Consider the following 17,944-nt stretch of genomic DNA (forward strand, 5'->3'; position numbering starts at 1 on the left):
GGTTCACTTTGGAGGGTCATGTCGCCTGATCGGAATTTTTCGAACCACCGCTGTGTCGTTCGTTCGTTTGCTGCGTCAGCTCCAAATGCTCTGCAAATGTTTCTGGTTGCCTCCGCTGCGTTGTGACCAAGTTTAAATTCATATAGAAAAAGTAGACGTTTTTGACTCCCTTCCATGCTTTTTTCTTTGAGTTTTACTTGGAACTTCAATGACGATTGAAACTGAAATGACTCCTTGATCGAACGAACGACTATTTATACTCAATTATCCCATACCACCAGAGTCACTTTGCGGCAGTTTTAAACATTAAAATCATAACTACCTTCACTTCATTGAAAAATCCGACATTTCATTTGCAACAACCTAATATTTATAGTTTTATTTTTGCTTCTTTAGTATTTTTAATCGTGGTAAGAATTGCAGTGTCTTCCGCAAGTGTCGTATTTTATCTGCATCACAGCAAGTTTTATCATTGGCATACAAGATAACCAGCTACAATTTTTCTTTAAGTCAGAATATGCTCCCTTGTATTTCACGCGAATACATAAAACTTCAAGATCTCAAAGAACTCTTCAGGGAGGTCCATATACCATTTATATAGCATACCTTCATGTCACACTTTATTGAACGTCTGTATGATATCAAGAAAAATCTTCACTTTTCCGATTACATTTTTATGGCTAAATTTGCCGTTTATACAGGTATTGAAAAATATCGCATAATCGAATTTGAATGTCTTCCTTAACATATTCCACTGTTGGTTAGTTAGTTCAATAAACTCCGATGTCATCAATTCTCCAATCAATTTGATGAAATAAAATAGATATATTAAAAAGTTTTAATCTTTCAATTTTCTCCTAGGTGAATACATACAGATGTCGGGTCGAGCTGGCCGTCGTGGACTTGATGACAAAGGAATTGTTATTCTGATGATTGACGAAAAAGTTTCGCCCAATGTTGGGCGAGGAATTGTTCAAGGCAAAGCGGATCCTATAAATTCCGCATTCCACTTGACTTACAACATGGTCCTAAATTTATTACGAGTTGAAGAAATAAATCCAGAATATATGTTGGAAAGATCGTTTTTCCAATTCCAAAATCAAAGCTCAATCCCTGATTTATACAAAAAAGTGCAAGACAAGATTATAGAATTAGAAAAAATAAAAATTCCAGATGAGCATGCAATTGCTTCTTATCATCACATAAGAGAGCAGTTAGACATGCTAGGAAAGCAATTTCGGAGTTTTATAACAAAACCAGAATATTTGATTCCATTTTTGCAACCAGGTCGAATGGTGAAAATTCAGAAAGATGACGAAGAATTCGAGTGGGGCATTGTTGTAAATTTCGAGAAGAAAGTGAAAAATGATGAATCGAAAAATCCATTGAATTCAAAGTCAGAAGTGACCGTAATTGTGGATGTATTGCTACATGTCGACGATGATTTCGAAAAAGAGTCCGTACCGAAACCATGTCCACCAGATAAAAAAGGAAGTATGGAAGTGGTTCCCGTCTTACATAAATTAATTTCGAAAATATCTTCGTTGCGAGTGTTTTATCCGAAAGACCTTCGACCCGCCGATAACAGAAAGTCGGTTTTAAAGACAATAGCTGAAATAAAGAAACGATTTCCTAAGGGACCCCCGCTTTTGAACCCCAATGAGGATATGCACATCAAAGATTCGGAATTCAAGGCAGTTGTAGATTCTATCGATAAATTTGAGAAACGACTATTTGCACATCCTTTACACGACTCTCCAGATTTGGATACAGTTTATTCTAAATATTGTCAGAAACTTCAAGTAGCAAATGATTTGAAGGTTGCTAAATCGCAATTAAAAGAAGCTAAGAGCCTTTTACAAATGGATGAACTTAAATACAGGAAGCGTGTTCTTCGAAGATTGGGGTACTGTACAGCATCAGATGTAATTGAATTTAAAGGTAGAGTTGCGTGCGAGCTAAGTTCTGCTGATGAGCTCTTAATGACGGAAATGATTTTTAATGGGGTATTCAATAGTCTGTCTATTCCGCAATCTGTAGCGTTACTGTCGTGTTTCGTTTGTGATGAGAAAAGTTCGGAAACACCTGCATCAACAGAAGAGCTTTCCGGACCCCTACGACTTATGCAGGACTTGGCAAGGCGAATAGCAAAGGTATCTAATGAATGCAAACTAGATTTGGATGAAGAATCATATGTTGAAAAATTCAAACCATACCTAATGGATGTTGTATTAGCTTGGTGCAAGGGTGCGTCTTTTTTGAATATTTGTAAAATGACAGATATTTTTGAAGGATCTATTATCCGTTGTATGAGACGATTGGAAGAATTATTAAGGCAAATGTGCCAAGCCGCAAAAACGATTGGGAACACTGACTTAGAAAATAAATTTTCAGAGGGCATTCGGTTATTAAAACGGGATATCGTATTTGCAGCCTCCCTATATTTATAGACTATGAACTTGTTTTTTTTTAATTAAATTTTGTTCAGACCTAGTGAAATTGTATATGTTATAAATGTGATGAAAGATGTATGTGTAAACTGATTAATATATCGTATATGATGGAAGGTTGCTTTTCAATAAAAATTCTTTGTAACAAACAGTATGAAGTTTTATTGCTATAATAGTATTTCAGCAGTTCAGTAAATGCTGGTCAGGTGTATAACATCGATAGGTGGCATAACTACATTTTACGGAATATAAAGTATCTACATAATATATTCGTTGCTCTTAAGCTTCAAGTATATATAACTACACTAAAAGGTTTGGCCGGTGTATTAACCTAGCACTCCCATAAATACTGTTACAAACATACAATGATGTAGAAACAAAACGACATACTTATAATAATGGTATTTATTGCCAATAAGAAGATGAAGAATATTACTCGAAGTGTTCACCTTTAGCCCTAATGCAAGCTTTGAGACGATTGGGCCAGCTTCTATCGCTATCGCATTTTCCACTGCTCGTTTTAATGCTTTCTTAACCCTTTTGTTACCACACAAAAAATCTACATTGCCGCCGGGGCCACCTGATTTGGATGCAGTCATGAGACTTTTAAATCCGCATCTAGGGTATCAATCAACCGTTGTTTTGGCCGGTCTTTTCGTCGCTTACCATCAACTTCGATGTTCAGACCAATGTTGGCAAGTGTTCAAACGTCTTCATGGTAGTGCAACGCAACATCGTCTCCATTACTGCGAGATACCGTTCATTGTCTTTTATAGTCAACACTCAGAATCATAGAGAGTGACAAGACGGATGACATTGTGGTAATTTTAGATTTGAGACGTTCGTTGATACGTCGATCACAAAGAACACCAGTTCATCCAGGTTGGGTTAATGCGTGAAGCAATTTCATAACGCAGGTCTCCATTGGCTGATAGCATTGACCCGAGATATTTAAATCGCTTAGTTCTAGGCAGGTCACTATCGTGATTGTGCCTGTTTCATGGCGATCGATCGTCAAAAACTCAATTTTATTCAGATTCAATCTGAGATCGTATTGAATGAGGCGGTCATTCCATTTTTGGACAAGTTGCTCGAGATCATTTTTGCTATTGGATGCTAGGAAAACATCATCTGCATAAAGCAGTGTATAGGGAGTTGGACGTTGGATGTCCGTGTGACGGTGTCCACAACAAGAACGAAGAAGAGTGGTGAGAGGGCGCTTCCTTAATGAACACCAGCAAAGATACGAAGCGGCTTTGATATACCGGCCACAATTCGAATTCACTTTTCGGATCGTGGTAGAGCAATTGAACCCAGCGCACGTGTTGTTCTGGCACTAAGCGATGTGGTAGACCATACCAGATGAGGTGGTGTGGCACACGATCAAATGCTTTCTCCAGATTCAGAAATGCAATAAATAGAGGGCGATACTTGCCACGGTGTCTCTCCATGCAGCGTGTATTGCGCCATTAGTTCCACAGTTCTTGACAAATCCGGTTTGATTTACAGTTACTTCAACGATTTTGCGAATACGGTTGTCAAGAATGCGTTCAAAAGTCTTCATGGTATGAGAAAGTAACCGGATCGGACGGTAATTTGAACATTCTGCTGAACTACCTTTCTTTTTCCATGTTGGAAGTGTGGTACTTTCTTGCCAGTCAGATGGTGTTCTTCCTTCCTGAATAACCCGATTAAAGAATTCACTGAGCTACAGTGCTGGGACCCAGCTCTTCACTTACTAGAGCTCAGATCCGCTGTCGTCAGGTCATGTTGTTCTCTCCGATTTCATTCGTTTTGTTGCTTTCTCGAATTCAGTTACGCTGACAGGTGGAATAATTTTATATATTAGACAGATATTGGCTAAGTTATGATTCACGAATGTATTTAAGCTGAATAAAATAATGTATAGGGACTTCTGTTTTATATTATTGAATTACAAATAGTGGTTTGTAGTTCTAAATCAGGTATAATACCCAGTGTACCTTCTTAAGTGGGTCATCCCGTGTGAAGGCCGTTTTTTTTGCCTTTTTTGAAAAATTATTTTGGAGGACTGGATAAAGATAGAAACGTGATTTTTTTTCACCATATGTTTATTGGTATCTCTAGTATATGTGATAAATTTTTCAGCTTGATATCGTAACCAGTTTTTGGAATACGTGTCAATTTATGCACCCATCTCCAAAAAAAGGTGTTTTGCTGCTGCCACGCTGGAGGGCGCTGTGTTCATCTGAGGGTAAAAAACTAAACGGCATTTTAATGTCGACAATATTCCACGGTCCGCAAACTAGGATAATTAGAAAATATTAAAAGGTAAATTTTTGGTGGGCTTTTCAACTTAATTTTTTAGATTTTGGTGTTTTTTACGGCTTTTTTATGAATGAAAAAAAACGACCCGTCCGATTGCAATTATCCTAATTTGCGGACCGTAGAAATATGTATTAAAGAAGTCGTGAAAATTTCAAAGAATTTGTTTGGATAGATTTTGAGCTATGGTGGCAACCGATTTTCAAGATGCAGTTTCGAGAAAAACGCATTTGAAAATTTAAATGTGATTATCAACAGTAAAATTTTAACTCACCATTAATCTACTATACCTAGTCCATAGAGAGCACCCTCCGTTTCTTCAAAAAAGTCTTGTAAGGCCGATTGTTGCTCTCTGGTTTCAATTCTGGCTCTTTTAGCGAGGTCAGTCGATCGTCGTTCGGACCGCCAAATTCGCGCTTCATTACGGCGGGCGACATAAACCTGACATATGTGACCAACTTGACATCCCATTGCCACTAGGATTTTGAGAATGCCATTGAATCCTTCATTGAAAATAATTACAGCCAGGAAAGTGGCTATTTCTACGACCTTGGCCCCAGAGTGAAGGTGTTTAGGAGCGAAAGTCCAGATCAATGCATTTACCGACTCATTGTTATTCTGGATCTCTGCTCCTAAACATCTGTTCAAGAGATCATCTCGTGACAAATCTTCGTAGATTGGTTTGATGACTGTTTGAACTTCTTCAGTCAAAGGTGTCTTCTCGTGGTGGAAACTATCCAGTTCTCCTTTAGCTTGCGCTTTGCGTCATTTGCACCAACTGTTCTCGCCTGCTGGACAATTTTAATGCTGAGGATTTTCGTCTGTAGAACATTTATGGAGGAAAGTTGCCCAAATTTCTTGCTTCATTCCTTCTATCGAATTTGCGTGTCGACGAATAGCTAGCCCAAAAAATGTAGTGAGGTCGTTAATAACCTTATCAGTAAGTTTTCCAGTCCCTTTTCCACCAATGCCTTTGTGATTCTTCTTTGCATTTCTAAGCAGCGTTCCCATTCTTTTCTCGGCATGCCCTATGCATTCATTTTTTACTACTATGTATATTTTATTATTTGCAGAAACACCGGAGAAAACTCCAGCAAAATCCAATATACAATATACAAAACTTGCCGCAGTTGGAACATCCATGTTCATGCTTGCTAAAAGTTTCTTTGCTGAAGTTGATGCGAAGACCTTTTTCATCTCTGATAACTATCGATTCCCATGAAATACTCGTTTTTTAGTACGAGAATGACGTTGAACGTTAAAGCGATCTCCCTTCCTACGATCCATTTAAAAAAATCACTGAACACACAAACAGCACAATACTTACAACAAAATGTAACTAAGTATAGCTTGAAACCCTTTCAGTGCTCACTCTAGACTGGATTATCCTTTTTATTCCAAACAGCAAATAAGTTTAGACAATTGATTGGTTTTCCATCTTTTTATATTTATACCTGTGTTCAAATTTATAAGGCTCAGGTTAAAAACTAACAGGTAAAAAAAGATTCGATGCTCTTTCTCATCGAGTACTCGGAATATCGGAAAATCCCTTTGCCCACATATTCTCCACTATATAAAGATACAATTCATGCAAAAAAAAAATCGATTTCTCCAACCCGACACACGGGATGACCCCCTTAATTTAGGTAAGACCAGATTCCTTGAATTGAGAAGATGAGTGAAAAGAAGGGTCTGTACATTGTTTCATATCTGAGAAACATTTTGGAATAGTTTTGGAGCAAATTCATACAGTCGGGAGGCAATTTAGTTTAGTACGTCTTGTTTACTTGAAGAAGAAACATATAATATATATTTATGTATTTTTTAGGTGATGACATAGCCACAAATTATAATGTATAATGTAAAACTAAAACCGGCACCAATATCACGGGCCAAATATACGTGGGGTATGCTCAAAAGTACAGATGGTCGCTAGCATTTTTTCTTTAATATCCTTGATATTGTCTTTCTTGGTGGTTACATCGTTTATTATGAAAATAACATAAAATTCCTTAAAAGAACAACTAACGGTGACTTCTAATACGACAATTCGCAGAAGAATTAGCAACGGTGACTTTTAACACGACAATTCACAGAAGAATTAGCAATGCTGACAATTTAAGATCGAGCTTCAAATGAACGGATTATGCAAAATCAACCAATTATAGTAGAACACTGGCAGAACGGTTATAGTACGATCATGCCGCATTTATAATAAGCAACCTATCCGCAAACGAAGAAAGACAAGGAAGTGTTACGATAAAGGTAAAAACCCCGTTTATGATGACCATCCTGCAAAAATAACTGTTTTGAATGCTATCAATAAATTCAGATTATGTTGAATAAATGCAATAATTCCATTATTTTTTTTGCATTATTAGTTAACGTCGAAAGTTCTATATTTTTTGCATAACAATGACAAACAACACATAGGGGTACCCGAAATTATACGTGTACTTTTTTCTACTTAATAATTTTTCTCAGTTAAAAAAATGAAAAAAAAAAATCGGTTAATGTATAATTCGATAGAAAATTCCAAAAATGAAATTAATTTAACAAATTATATGTGAATGGGTATCCAGGTGTTAACACAAGGGTTAAGCGAGTCGATATCTTAGTGTCTTTTCCAACACACTGTCTCTTATAAAACAGACAATAACTTGTAGTCAAAGGGATTAATATCTGGACCACCACCGCATAAAACTGGAGATGTTGCTTTCGGACCAGGTTTGAGCTGATCAACTCTTATGCGTCGGCGCAGACTCCTGTTGAAACCCCTAATGAAAAGGGATTGACTTTGCGGTTTAACAATGGCTTCCAAAATACTTACTTGGTACACTGTTGCCGATGTTTTCATCCTTTTCCACAGAAACATGGTTCATTAAACGGTTTTCTCATCTTAAAACCTTTTATAGTGGGAAGAGTAAAATGCAAACTGAATACGGTTTCGCGATTTTCTCACCGTCGTTGACAGCAAAACGGTTCTACCTAGGATAATCACAGCTGAATATAGCCCGAATCAAGCTACCGTTGATATTTTGAACGCACTGACCCGTTGTGGAATAAATGGTGGAAAACTCATGAGTAAAGAGAAGAAATGATTCCCCTTGCCCAATTGCCAACCATTACCAAGGTCGAAAAAATGTGGAATCAAACTAAAGATACGTTATACAAAGTGGACTAGGCAATCCTCGAAGTAACGAAGGGTGGTAAAAGGTTTGTTAAGTTCTCTTAGCGTACAAACTCAAACGTAAACGGATATTTTAACGAAAAGATGAGATTATGTATTAATAACTTTTTATCAAGTTTTCCCATATAAAGGCAATTACAACTATATATTAGTCCGTGCGCGTAAGATAATCAAAATGAATTCGAGTTTTATATTGGGAGGCGGAATAAATAACGCGTTTCTAGGAATACGAAAAAAATTAAACATTTATGGCTGAAATTAAGTCAAATATTTTCCATCTGCATCGATGACCTGCCATCTTTCGGGCAGAAGATGGATCCCTCTGTGAAAGGATTCCTGATTTTTTGAAGCGATCCACGAGACGACCCAATTTTTGGCTTCTGAGTAGTTTTTGAAGTACTGGTCTTGTAAACCGCACTGTATCGATCGGAACAAATGATATCCCAAAGCTGTATAAGAGTTCTCAGTCAAATTTAGGAGCTTGTATTTAACCTTTTATTCTTCTATTATTCAAAATAGATTTTTGACATATTTTTCGTATGTTGCAAAGTTCAATACACAATTTCAAGAAATTACTCTTATTATAAATTACTCTTATTATAACTTCGAGATATTAGAAATAATACTGATTTCCGTATGTAACTGTTTTCTTTCTGCACGAAAATCTGATAAATCCGAGATATTAGAAATAATACTGATTTCCGTATGTAACTGTTTTCTTTCTGCACGAAAATCTTTTCTTTCACCGCACTGCCAACCAACTGTCTTTCTTTAAGGTTTTGTGTGAAACAAAACCTTATTAGAATCGAGACGGTGTCTGTCTGTCCGTCTGTCTGTCTGTCTGTCTGTCACACCCGATTTGTTCGGAAACGGCTGGACCGATTGTCACGAAAATTGGTGAGAGTATGTAATCTGGTGTTCCCTTTAAATGTAGTAAGTGGCGCCACCTTGTGTTAAGTTTAAGGGGGCACTCCCCATACATGTGAATGGAGGGTGCAAACTTTGTTTTCAAAGAATATAGCCATGTGGGGTATCAAATGAAAGGTCTCAATTAGTACTTTTCGAAACTGGTTCCATATTTGACATTGGGTGAAACATAGGGGAGTGAGGGCCCAAAATATGACCTCCAAAAAGTGTAACAGGTCTCGTTCTCAGAACCTATCCAACCGAAAAATCTGAAAAAAATCACAATGGTGCATCTCTACGAAATCTAGGCCTCAAAATATATGCGGTTCCGATATCTGCACAAATAAAGTTAATAATAGTATATTTCCACATTTTAGAAATTTACCCGGCACCCCCCTTATGTTCACCCCAGAAGCATAAAATTTGGCACGCGTGTAATGATTAATATATAATGCATAGTTTGATCAAGTTTGACGAAAATCCAACCATTATTAACAAAGTTATAGGGGATGAAACTTTACAATTTTTTGTGAATTTCGTGCACTCTACAACCTGCATGACGTCATCATCACACATCAATTCGTCAATACCACAACGAAATGAATTCTTATGAATTGGGTCCCAGCGAATTATTTTGTTTTAGTTTTTTAGTTATCTGTCAACCAGACATGTGTGTATGTAGGTATATAATATATGCGTGCTAATGAACTTTGCGGGTAGTGCCTAATTCAAATAGATATAAGAAGTAAATGGGAAATATGGGTGCGATCAATTTATATACGTGCATATATGTGTGCACAGTATTCGGAAATAGGCAATTTGTTTGTTTAGGGTGAGCGTAATATCTATGGCTGTAATACGTACGCATGTCTCGTAGTTTGGAAAAATATAAAGGATTTTGTTGGATCTTACATAAGATGAACACAAAACCTTTATACCCGAAGCGCGAGCTTCCGGTATTCCGACTTGTTTCTTTCTAATTATTATTTTTTCTATCTGACGTTTTTCGTCACCTACTCTGTTCTTCACTCTTGTAGCGAGTTCTGAACTGAGTAGAGCGCCGGTGACGTCATCTGTCCGCTGGTATTCGCGGCGAATGCCGGTGTTATGTCCGGAGTGTAAGGCGGATGAGGCAAAACTTTCCAGCCAAGCAACTCCAACGTTTCTTTCACGAATTTCGTAGCATGAAGTCTAACGTTTTCGTGAAGCAAAATCGCTTTCGTGTGTCTTTCAGCCCGTTCAGGTCGTTTAGCGTGCAAAGCTAGATTTAAAGCAATCTTTTGCTTTCGATATCATTCAGCTGTCACAGCTTCAATCTTGCTTTTTTCGCTAAGGATGCTCATAGTGAATCCACTTTTCTTCACCGGGAATTATTCGATACAAAATTGACTTCTTTTTGTTTCTTTCAAGAAGCAGTTCACAACTGGCTAATCGTCTTTCGCTGTGCAACACATAGATAGCAACATAGGATAATAATAATCTTATTAAACAGCATCGTAGCCTTTCATTCGATGGAATTACATATTAAATGTATTTAATTAACTTCAATGTAATATGATTCAGTTCCCTACATTTCTTTGCCATCAATGAAATTACGAATATAGATCATATGTATTCAATTGTTTACTGTATAGTAGAAAGCTGGAAGAAATGTTCTCCCCGCTCAAGAACGCGGTACGGGCCTTCGTAAGGAAGCTGCAGCGGCTTCCGGACGGCAGCCGTCCTGACCAGCACGTGCGTACACTGTCCAGTTCCCTGGGTGCACAGACAGGTGCGGACGAGTGTTGGGTGGGAGGAGTGGCCTTGATGCGTCGGAGATCGTCTCTCAGCAGACGCACCAACCCCGATTCTGTGAGACCCGATCTCTTGTCGAAGACCGGATCACTTGGAAGTCTCGGGTTCTCCCCGTATACCAGCTCCGCGGGGCTGGCAGCAAATTCCTCTCGGCGGGTTGTACGTAGGCCGAGTAGGACGAGAGGCAAGACTTGGGTCCAGGACGGGTCGTCGCGTGCCATAATGGCGGCTTTCAGCGTCCGGTGCCAACGTTCTAGCATCTCATTGGATTGCGGGTGGTATGCAGTAGTCCGCTGGCGTTTAAACCCTAGGAGTTTGCCTAGGGTCCGGGTAGCTGAGTGGTTAGAGCACAAGGCTGTCGTACGGAAGGTCGCGGTTCAAATCTCGCTGGCGGCAGTGGGATTTGTATCATGATTTGACGTCGGATACCAGTCGACTCAGCTGTGAATGAGTACCTGAGTCAAATCAGGGTAATAATCTCGGGCGAGTGCAATGCTAACCACATTGCCTCCTACAGTGTTCTGTAGTGTACCGTTACGGTCTTGAATGAAGTGCTCTAACACACTTCAACGCCCTGATCCAATATGGACTGTTGTGCCAACGATCATTATTATATTATTATTATTATTATTAGTTTGCCTAACTCGGAGAAAAGAGTGGACTCAAATTGGATTCCCTGGTCAGTGATGACCACTGCAGGGACGCCAAAGCGAGGTATCCACTCTCGACAGAGGGCTTCGGCACAAGATTGCGCCGTAATGTCTTTCAGAGGTATTGCCTCAGGCGACCGCGTAAACCTGTCGATGATTGTGAGACAACACCCATAACCGTGCGAGTCTCGCAAAGGCCCTACTATGTCGAGGTGTATTGTGTGGAACCGCTTAGTAGTGCGGGGGAATGAGCCCACTTCTTTCCTTACATGCCTGGAGACTTTACACTTCTGACATGCGATGCACTCTCTGGCCCAGGAATTGACGTCCTTATTCATAGAGGGCCAGAAGTATTTCTCGGTGACTAGCCGAGTTGTTGTCCTGATGCCTGGATGCGCCAAGTCGTGAACTCCGTGGAACACTTCCTTGCGAAAGGTGGCCGGAATGTATGGCCGAGGTCCCTTTTCCGAGTCTTCGCAGCAGAGCGAGAGGTTTGAACCGAAGATGGGCAACTCCCGAAATTTGTATTTGCGGTTGGATTTGAGGCTCTGAAGTGCTGCGTCATCCTCCTGCGCCTTGGCAATAGCCGAGAAATCGAGTGAGGCGGGGATGTTAACCTCGGAGACACGAGACAAAGCGTCAGTGACTATGTTGTCCTTGCCGGACACGTGCTAGATGTCTAATGTAAACTGGCTTATAAAGCTCAGGTGTCGAAGCTGACGAGGGGACGCTTTGTCGGGCTTTTGTTTCAAAGCATATGTGAGAGGCTTATGGTCCGTGAACACTGTGAACGGCCTACCTTCTAGGGAAAAGCGGAAGTATTTGATGCTCAAGTACGCAACGAGCAGTTCGCGATCGTAGGTACTGTAGTTCTGTTGAGCCCCGCTGCTTAGAGAAGAAGCTCAACGGCTGCCAAACTTGATCCACCTTTTGGTGAAGGGCAGCACTTACTGCGATGTCAGAGGCATCAACAAAAACGGCTAGGGGTGCATCTTGCAGAGGGAATTCCAAGAGTGTAGCGTCGGCCAGTGGGGATTTGTCAAACGCGCGGATAGCCTCTTCAGACCACACAATCTCTCGTGTGTCCTTAGTTTTGGGGCCAGACAAGTACGCGTTCAAAATGGACTGGTGATGGGCGGCCTTGGGCAGGAAACGACGATAGAAGTTTAGCATGCCCAAGAACCTCCTCAACTCCTTCACTGTCTTTGGACGCGGGAAGCTTGTTATCGCTTGCACTTTGTCTGGGTCGGGCTGTATTCCTTCAGGGGAAATGAAATGGCCGAGGAATCTCACCTGTTTTTGAAGAAATTTGCATTTCTCAACGTTTAGGACTAAACCGGCCTCAAGGAGACGTTGAGAAATGCACTCGAGATGGGCGAGAAGTGCTCAGACTCAGTGGAAGAAGCGACCAAAACATCATCCAAATATACGAAACAGAAGTCGAGGTTTCGTAGGACCGAGTGGATGAACCTTGCAGCTACTGGGATTTGGTGATAAGCCTTGGTTAAGTCCAAGGTCGAAAAGATGCGGCAATTCGCGAGGTGATGCGCAAAGTCGTGGATGAGTGGAATTGGATATCGGTCAGGAACGGTCTGTGCATTTAGCCTTCTGTAATCCCCACATGGGCGTCATTCGCCGTTTGGCTTAGGGACCATATGCAGTGGGGAAGACCAACAGCTGTTTGAGGGCCTGCAGATACCCTGTTGAACGAGTTGTTCAAACTCTTTCCGTGCAAAAGCCAGTTTCTGGGATGGTAGAGGACGCACCTTCGAGAAGATGGGGGAACCAGTAGTGGTGCTGCACATTGTGCTTCACTGGTTTGGAGAGACTACACTCGGTAGTAATCTGGCTGAATTTTTGGAAAAGTGCCCGAACACGAGAGTCGGTAATGTCTTCTAAAAGAACGGAAAGATTATTGCCTGGGTGAGATACCATTTGTCCCGAGGAATTAAGGCTGGTCGTGGAATCTAGAAGAGACTTGTTTTACAAGCCTACCAGCAATGCGCCTAGTATGGGGAAGCTGACATCCGCCAGGATGAAATGCCACGAAAATGTCCTACGCAAGCCAAGACTCATTGTTCGAATCACACAAAAAGAACTATGTAAGCAGTAAGCTAAAATTAATAAGTGAATCGACACATTGGTCTACTTTCGCACAAATCAATATTAATTACTACAACATAATAACAGTTCAAAAAAAAATGCTGAGCATGCGCTTGTGCCAGAAATGAATCAATAGGTCATGTAAACAAAAATGTGTAAATTGTAAATTGCTTAGTTATAAGATTTCTTGTATAAAAACAAAGTGATAGTAATAAACCACGCCACAAGCCAAAGAAAAGTGAAAAGCAGTATTTTCTTCTTGCTTCCTTCAGCGTACAATAATTTGAGGATTATTGTACCTATCCCGGCAGCCATCAACAATTGAAGAATTGTTGAATAGATATCAATTTAAGGATTGATATCTACCCATTTTTACATGGTCCTTCGATATCTGGATCCTGGTCGAGCCAATATTTTCAGACATCCTACATATTCAGTCATTCGTCGATACTACCGCATACTATAATGGCTCCGGGACAGGCAGAACAAGGAAGTTCAGCATCCACAACAAACGTGATCAGCGAGCAACGACACAATCTGGAGGAAGTTCTTCGTCTGATTCGGAACTTCAAGAAGGATTCGAGGACGCGATACAACCTACAATATTTTGAACACCGAGAGGAGACGCTAAAGCTAGTACGGGCGAACTGCGAAGCCTTGCACGGAAGGGTGAAGGCCGTGAGGGCTCAGGATGCCGTACTGCTTGAGCAGTACATGAAAGAGTACGAGGAGGTCGAGGATGCCTGGGGCGAATGTTCGGTGGTATACCGTCAAAACATTGCCGGTTACATAGCTGCGGAGAGCAGTAAGGCTGGAAAGGATTAAAATACCCAGCTACGGCGGCGACTACACTCAGTGGGCAGCATTCCATGACTTATTCAAGGTCATGGTGCACGACAACAACAAATTAAGTGGTATACAAAAGCTTCAGTATCTTCGTGCGTCGGTCAACGGCGAGGCAGAACAATTGATACGCCACCTCACTCTAACAGAGACTAATTATGCGCCAGCATGGAAGTTACTGAAGGAACGATACAACAATAAGAGGGCCATCGGGAATGCCTACATGAAGGGCATATGGAGTTTACCGACCAGCACTCCAGCTAGTGCGATATGTATCAAACGCATATTGGACACGACCGAGCAATTCCGTGCCAATACTGAATCATTGGGAGCAGATTTAGTCGACCTAATCATGGTGTACATCCTGCAACAAAAATTGGACAATGAAAGTAATTCTGAATGGCAGAAGTTTATTGGTTCTTCGAACGAGATACCAACTTTGAATCAATTCACGACCTTCTTGCATCAACGGTTCACAATACTGGAAGCAGTGCAGATTACCCAACGCAAGACGGTGAAAGTAGGGGCACACTCAGCATAAGCAACGGGAGCCGTCTGCCGAGTATGCCAGGGCGATCATCGAATTTCCCAATGCGACACATTTCTGAAATCAGACATAGTCAGACGACGAGAGTTGGTAGCATCTTTGCGGCCGTGCTACAATTGTTTGCACGAGGCTCATACAGCCAGGAACTGCCCGTCACGCAAAGGGTGCAAGCTGTGTGGAAAAAAGCATAACTCAATGTTACACCAAGCATCGTCGAATAGAGCCGCATCTTCAGCTTTGCCGAATCCAAAACAACAAGTCTCATCGCTGAATGCTAGCAACAGTGGCGTCGACATTACGGCTGTTCTATTGGCTACAACAAGGATTCGAGTAAAGGACAGCCAAGGAACGTTCATTCTTTTGCGTGCACTGGTCGATCAAGGGTCCCAGCGTTCGTTCATCAGTGACCACGTCGAGCGATAAATCTGACAATCAGCGGCATCGGGAGTCATTCAACGAGCAGCAAGGGAGCGATATCTGCTCAATGCAAAGAGAAATGGTCGACAAGGTGTTTGAACTTATCTCTTGTCGTAGTAAACCATATAACGGACAAGATTCCCCAGTCCAAGACACCATGTAAGATAACTGAATTGAGACAGGAGGACTTAGATGATTCATCGTATCACATTCCGGGGAAGATCGACGTCTTCCTGGGTGCTGACGTTTATGGCGATCTATTGGAAAAGGGCGTAATCCGGATAAAGAATACCAAAGTTTTAGCTCAAAAAACCAAAATCGGTTGGATCCTGTCCGGGCCTGTCAACCAAGTAACACGAGCAGCAGAACCTTCCATCAGTATGGTTAGCATCGAACAGCTAGATGCTGAAAATTATGGGAACAGGAAGAGTTGCCACAAGAGCGAATCCTCACCCAAGAGGAAGCAGACTGCGAGAGGCAGTTCATCCGAACTACTAAGAGGGATCCAACGTCAGGCCGATACATAGTCAGGCTGCCGATTAAGCCTGACATAAACCCCTCGATCCTGCTGCATCCATCATTAAAAGACGCTGTCATTCGCCTCCGCCAGACAGAGACAAAATTCGAACGGAATCCAGAGCTCAAAGCGCAGTACAATGCATTCCTAAAGGAATATCTGGAATTGGGACATATGAGCGAGGTCCCGTCCGCAGGAATTTTTTGCAAACACTCATACTACTTGCCACATCATGCTGTAGTTAGAGAGGACAGCACAACTACGAAAGTTCGCGTCGTATTCAATGCGTCCCATAAAACGTCCTCCGGCACCTCGTTGAACGATATCCTAATGGTGGGACCAAATACGCAATACACCATCTTTGATGCGATGGAGGAGACATAAATACGCATTGGCTGCTGACATTGAGAAGATGTACCGACAGATACTCGTGGACAGTCGAGGCTGCGACTTACTGCGAATTGTTTGGAGACCAGAACCCCAAGGTCCAATAAAGCACTACCGGCTAAACACAGTAACTTATGGCACCGCCAGTGCTCCCTTCCAAGCAACACCTACACTACAACAGGTCGCTGAAGACGAGCAATTCACGTCACCATCAGCAAGTGAAAGCATCAAAAAGGACTTCTATGTAGATGACTTGCTGACCGGATCCTCGACCATAGAAGGTGAAGCGAAATTGCAAAACGATATTGTGACCGTTCTCAAAAAAGCTGGATTTAACATTCGCAAATGGTCCACGAATTATGAGGAGGTTCTGAAACATGTAAGCACCGCTGACCGGGAAACGTCTGACGTAGTCAACATCAATCTAGAGAATACCGTCAAGACATTGGGTTTGCAATGGATTCCTAGAGACGACATATTCACCTTAAAAGTGAAACTGCCTTACATCTCAGCGAACGAGCCAGTTACGAAACGAATAATTACATCCAATGCTGCAAGATTATTCAATCCGCTTGGTTGGATCCAGCCCATCATATTAGTTAGCAAGATATTTATCCAAAGGTTGGGGCTACAGAAACTGGATTGGGATAAGCCCGTACCTGACCAGTTGAAAATCGAGTGGCTGACCTACATGAAGGAGTGGCCAGCGTTATCACAACTTCAAATACCACGATACATACAGACGTCTGATCGCTGCAAGGTAGAACTTCATGGTCCCTGCGACGCGTCAATGGCAGCTTTTGCAGCGGTGATTTACGTTCGAGTAATACATCCGGATGGCACGGTATCTGCGAACATATTAACATCGAAATCGAAAGTGGCACCTTTAAAGATACAGTCAGTACCCCGGCTAGAATTGAACGGTGCCGTCCTACTATGCAGATTGATAAAACACGTGAAGCAAGCCAGCGAATTCCCTGCCGACACAGCTGAATTTTACTGGACGGATTCGACCATTGTGCTCGCTTGGTTGATCACCCAGCCAGATGGAAAACGTTCGTCGCAAATAGGGTGAGCGAAATCCAGGCTACGAGCAACTCTAGTCAATGGAGACACGTCGATATAGAGTGGAACCCGGCGGACATAGCGTCATGGGGAGTGACTGCTTCTCAGCTCCTCAAAAGCGACTTGTGGTGGAACGGACCCGAGTGGCTGCAACACAAAACAATCAACTACTCGTCAAGGGCAATCGGCATTACCACGACACTCGAGAGGAAGCCTGAGACCTCCTGCAAAGTTGTGAAGGTTGCGAAGTTCACTTTCGACGATACTATACTGGGGGGGCACTCCTACTGACTAGAATTGTGGCATATTGCCTTCGCTTTAAGTCACCAACTATTGCAAAACTTGCAACCCTGACAACTTCGGAACTCAACAACGCTGAAATGGCTTGTGTACGGCTATCCCAAGCACTATCTTTCAAAGGTGAGATAGAAAGGTTGGACAAGGGACAACCAGTTCCAGCTACTTTAAAATTATTCCAGTTGGCACCGTTCACTGATTCTGAGGGGATCCTCAGGGTGGGCGGAAGACTGCGACACTCACTATTATCGGACGATCGTAAGCATCCAGAGATTCTAAGTCCTGACTGCAAGTTGTCCGAATTGATCGTAAGAGCATACCATTTGCGCACTTTGCATGGAGGCAATCAAGTAATCCAAGCAGCAATCAGAAGACAGTACTGGATATTGCAGTCTTCCAAATTGGTAAAAACATGCATCCACAAATGCATAACCTGTCTTAAATCAAACGCAAAGCCAGGAGAACAGTTAATGG

General features: G+C 41.7%; 3 protein-coding genes across 3 annotated transcripts in view; all 3 read left to right on the forward strand.

The window, feature by feature from the left end:
• Positions 1 to 2,599, forward strand: part of LOC119650604 (exosome RNA helicase MTR4) — a 30,247-nt gene extending 27,648 nt beyond the window's left edge. The window contains exon 3 of the mRNA XM_038053464.1: positions 862 to 2,599. Within this exon, the coding sequence (XP_037909392.1) occupies positions 862 to 2,450 (1,589 nt within the window). The 3' untranslated portion in view covers positions 2,451 to 2,599. The remainder of the gene's footprint in view (positions 1 to 861) is intronic.
• An 11,684-nt stretch (positions 2,600 to 14,283) lies between these two features.
• LOC119652104 lies at positions 14,284 to 14,781 on the forward strand. The gene has a single exon (XM_038056041.1). It carries the CDS (start codon positions 14,284 to 14,286, stop codon positions 14,779 to 14,781), a length of 498 nt encoding a protein of 165 aa, XP_037911969.1.
• A 1,352-nt stretch (positions 14,782 to 16,133) lies between these two features.
• On the forward strand, positions 16,134 to 17,183 carry LOC119652106. Its single transcript, XM_038056047.1, has one exon. It carries the CDS (start codon positions 16,134 to 16,136, stop codon positions 17,181 to 17,183), a length of 1,050 nt encoding a protein of 349 aa, XP_037911975.1.
• Positions 17,184 to 17,944: the final 761 nt, after the last annotated feature.

The sequence above is a fragment of the Hermetia illucens genome, chromosome 3 (genome assembly GCF_905115235.1).
Source record: "Hermetia illucens chromosome 3, iHerIll2.2.curated.20191125, whole genome shotgun sequence".
Classification (NCBI taxonomy): domain Eukaryota; kingdom Metazoa; phylum Arthropoda; class Insecta; order Diptera; family Stratiomyidae; genus Hermetia; species Hermetia illucens.

Coding starts and splice junctions, on each gene's coding strand:
- LOC119652104 (XM_038056041.1), top strand. CDS start 14,284: ATGGTGCACGACAACAACAAATTAAGTGGTATACAAAAGCTTCAGTAT.
- LOC119652106 (XM_038056047.1), top strand. CDS start 16,134: ATGTACCGACAGATACTCGTGGACAGTCGAGGCTGCGACTTACTGCGA.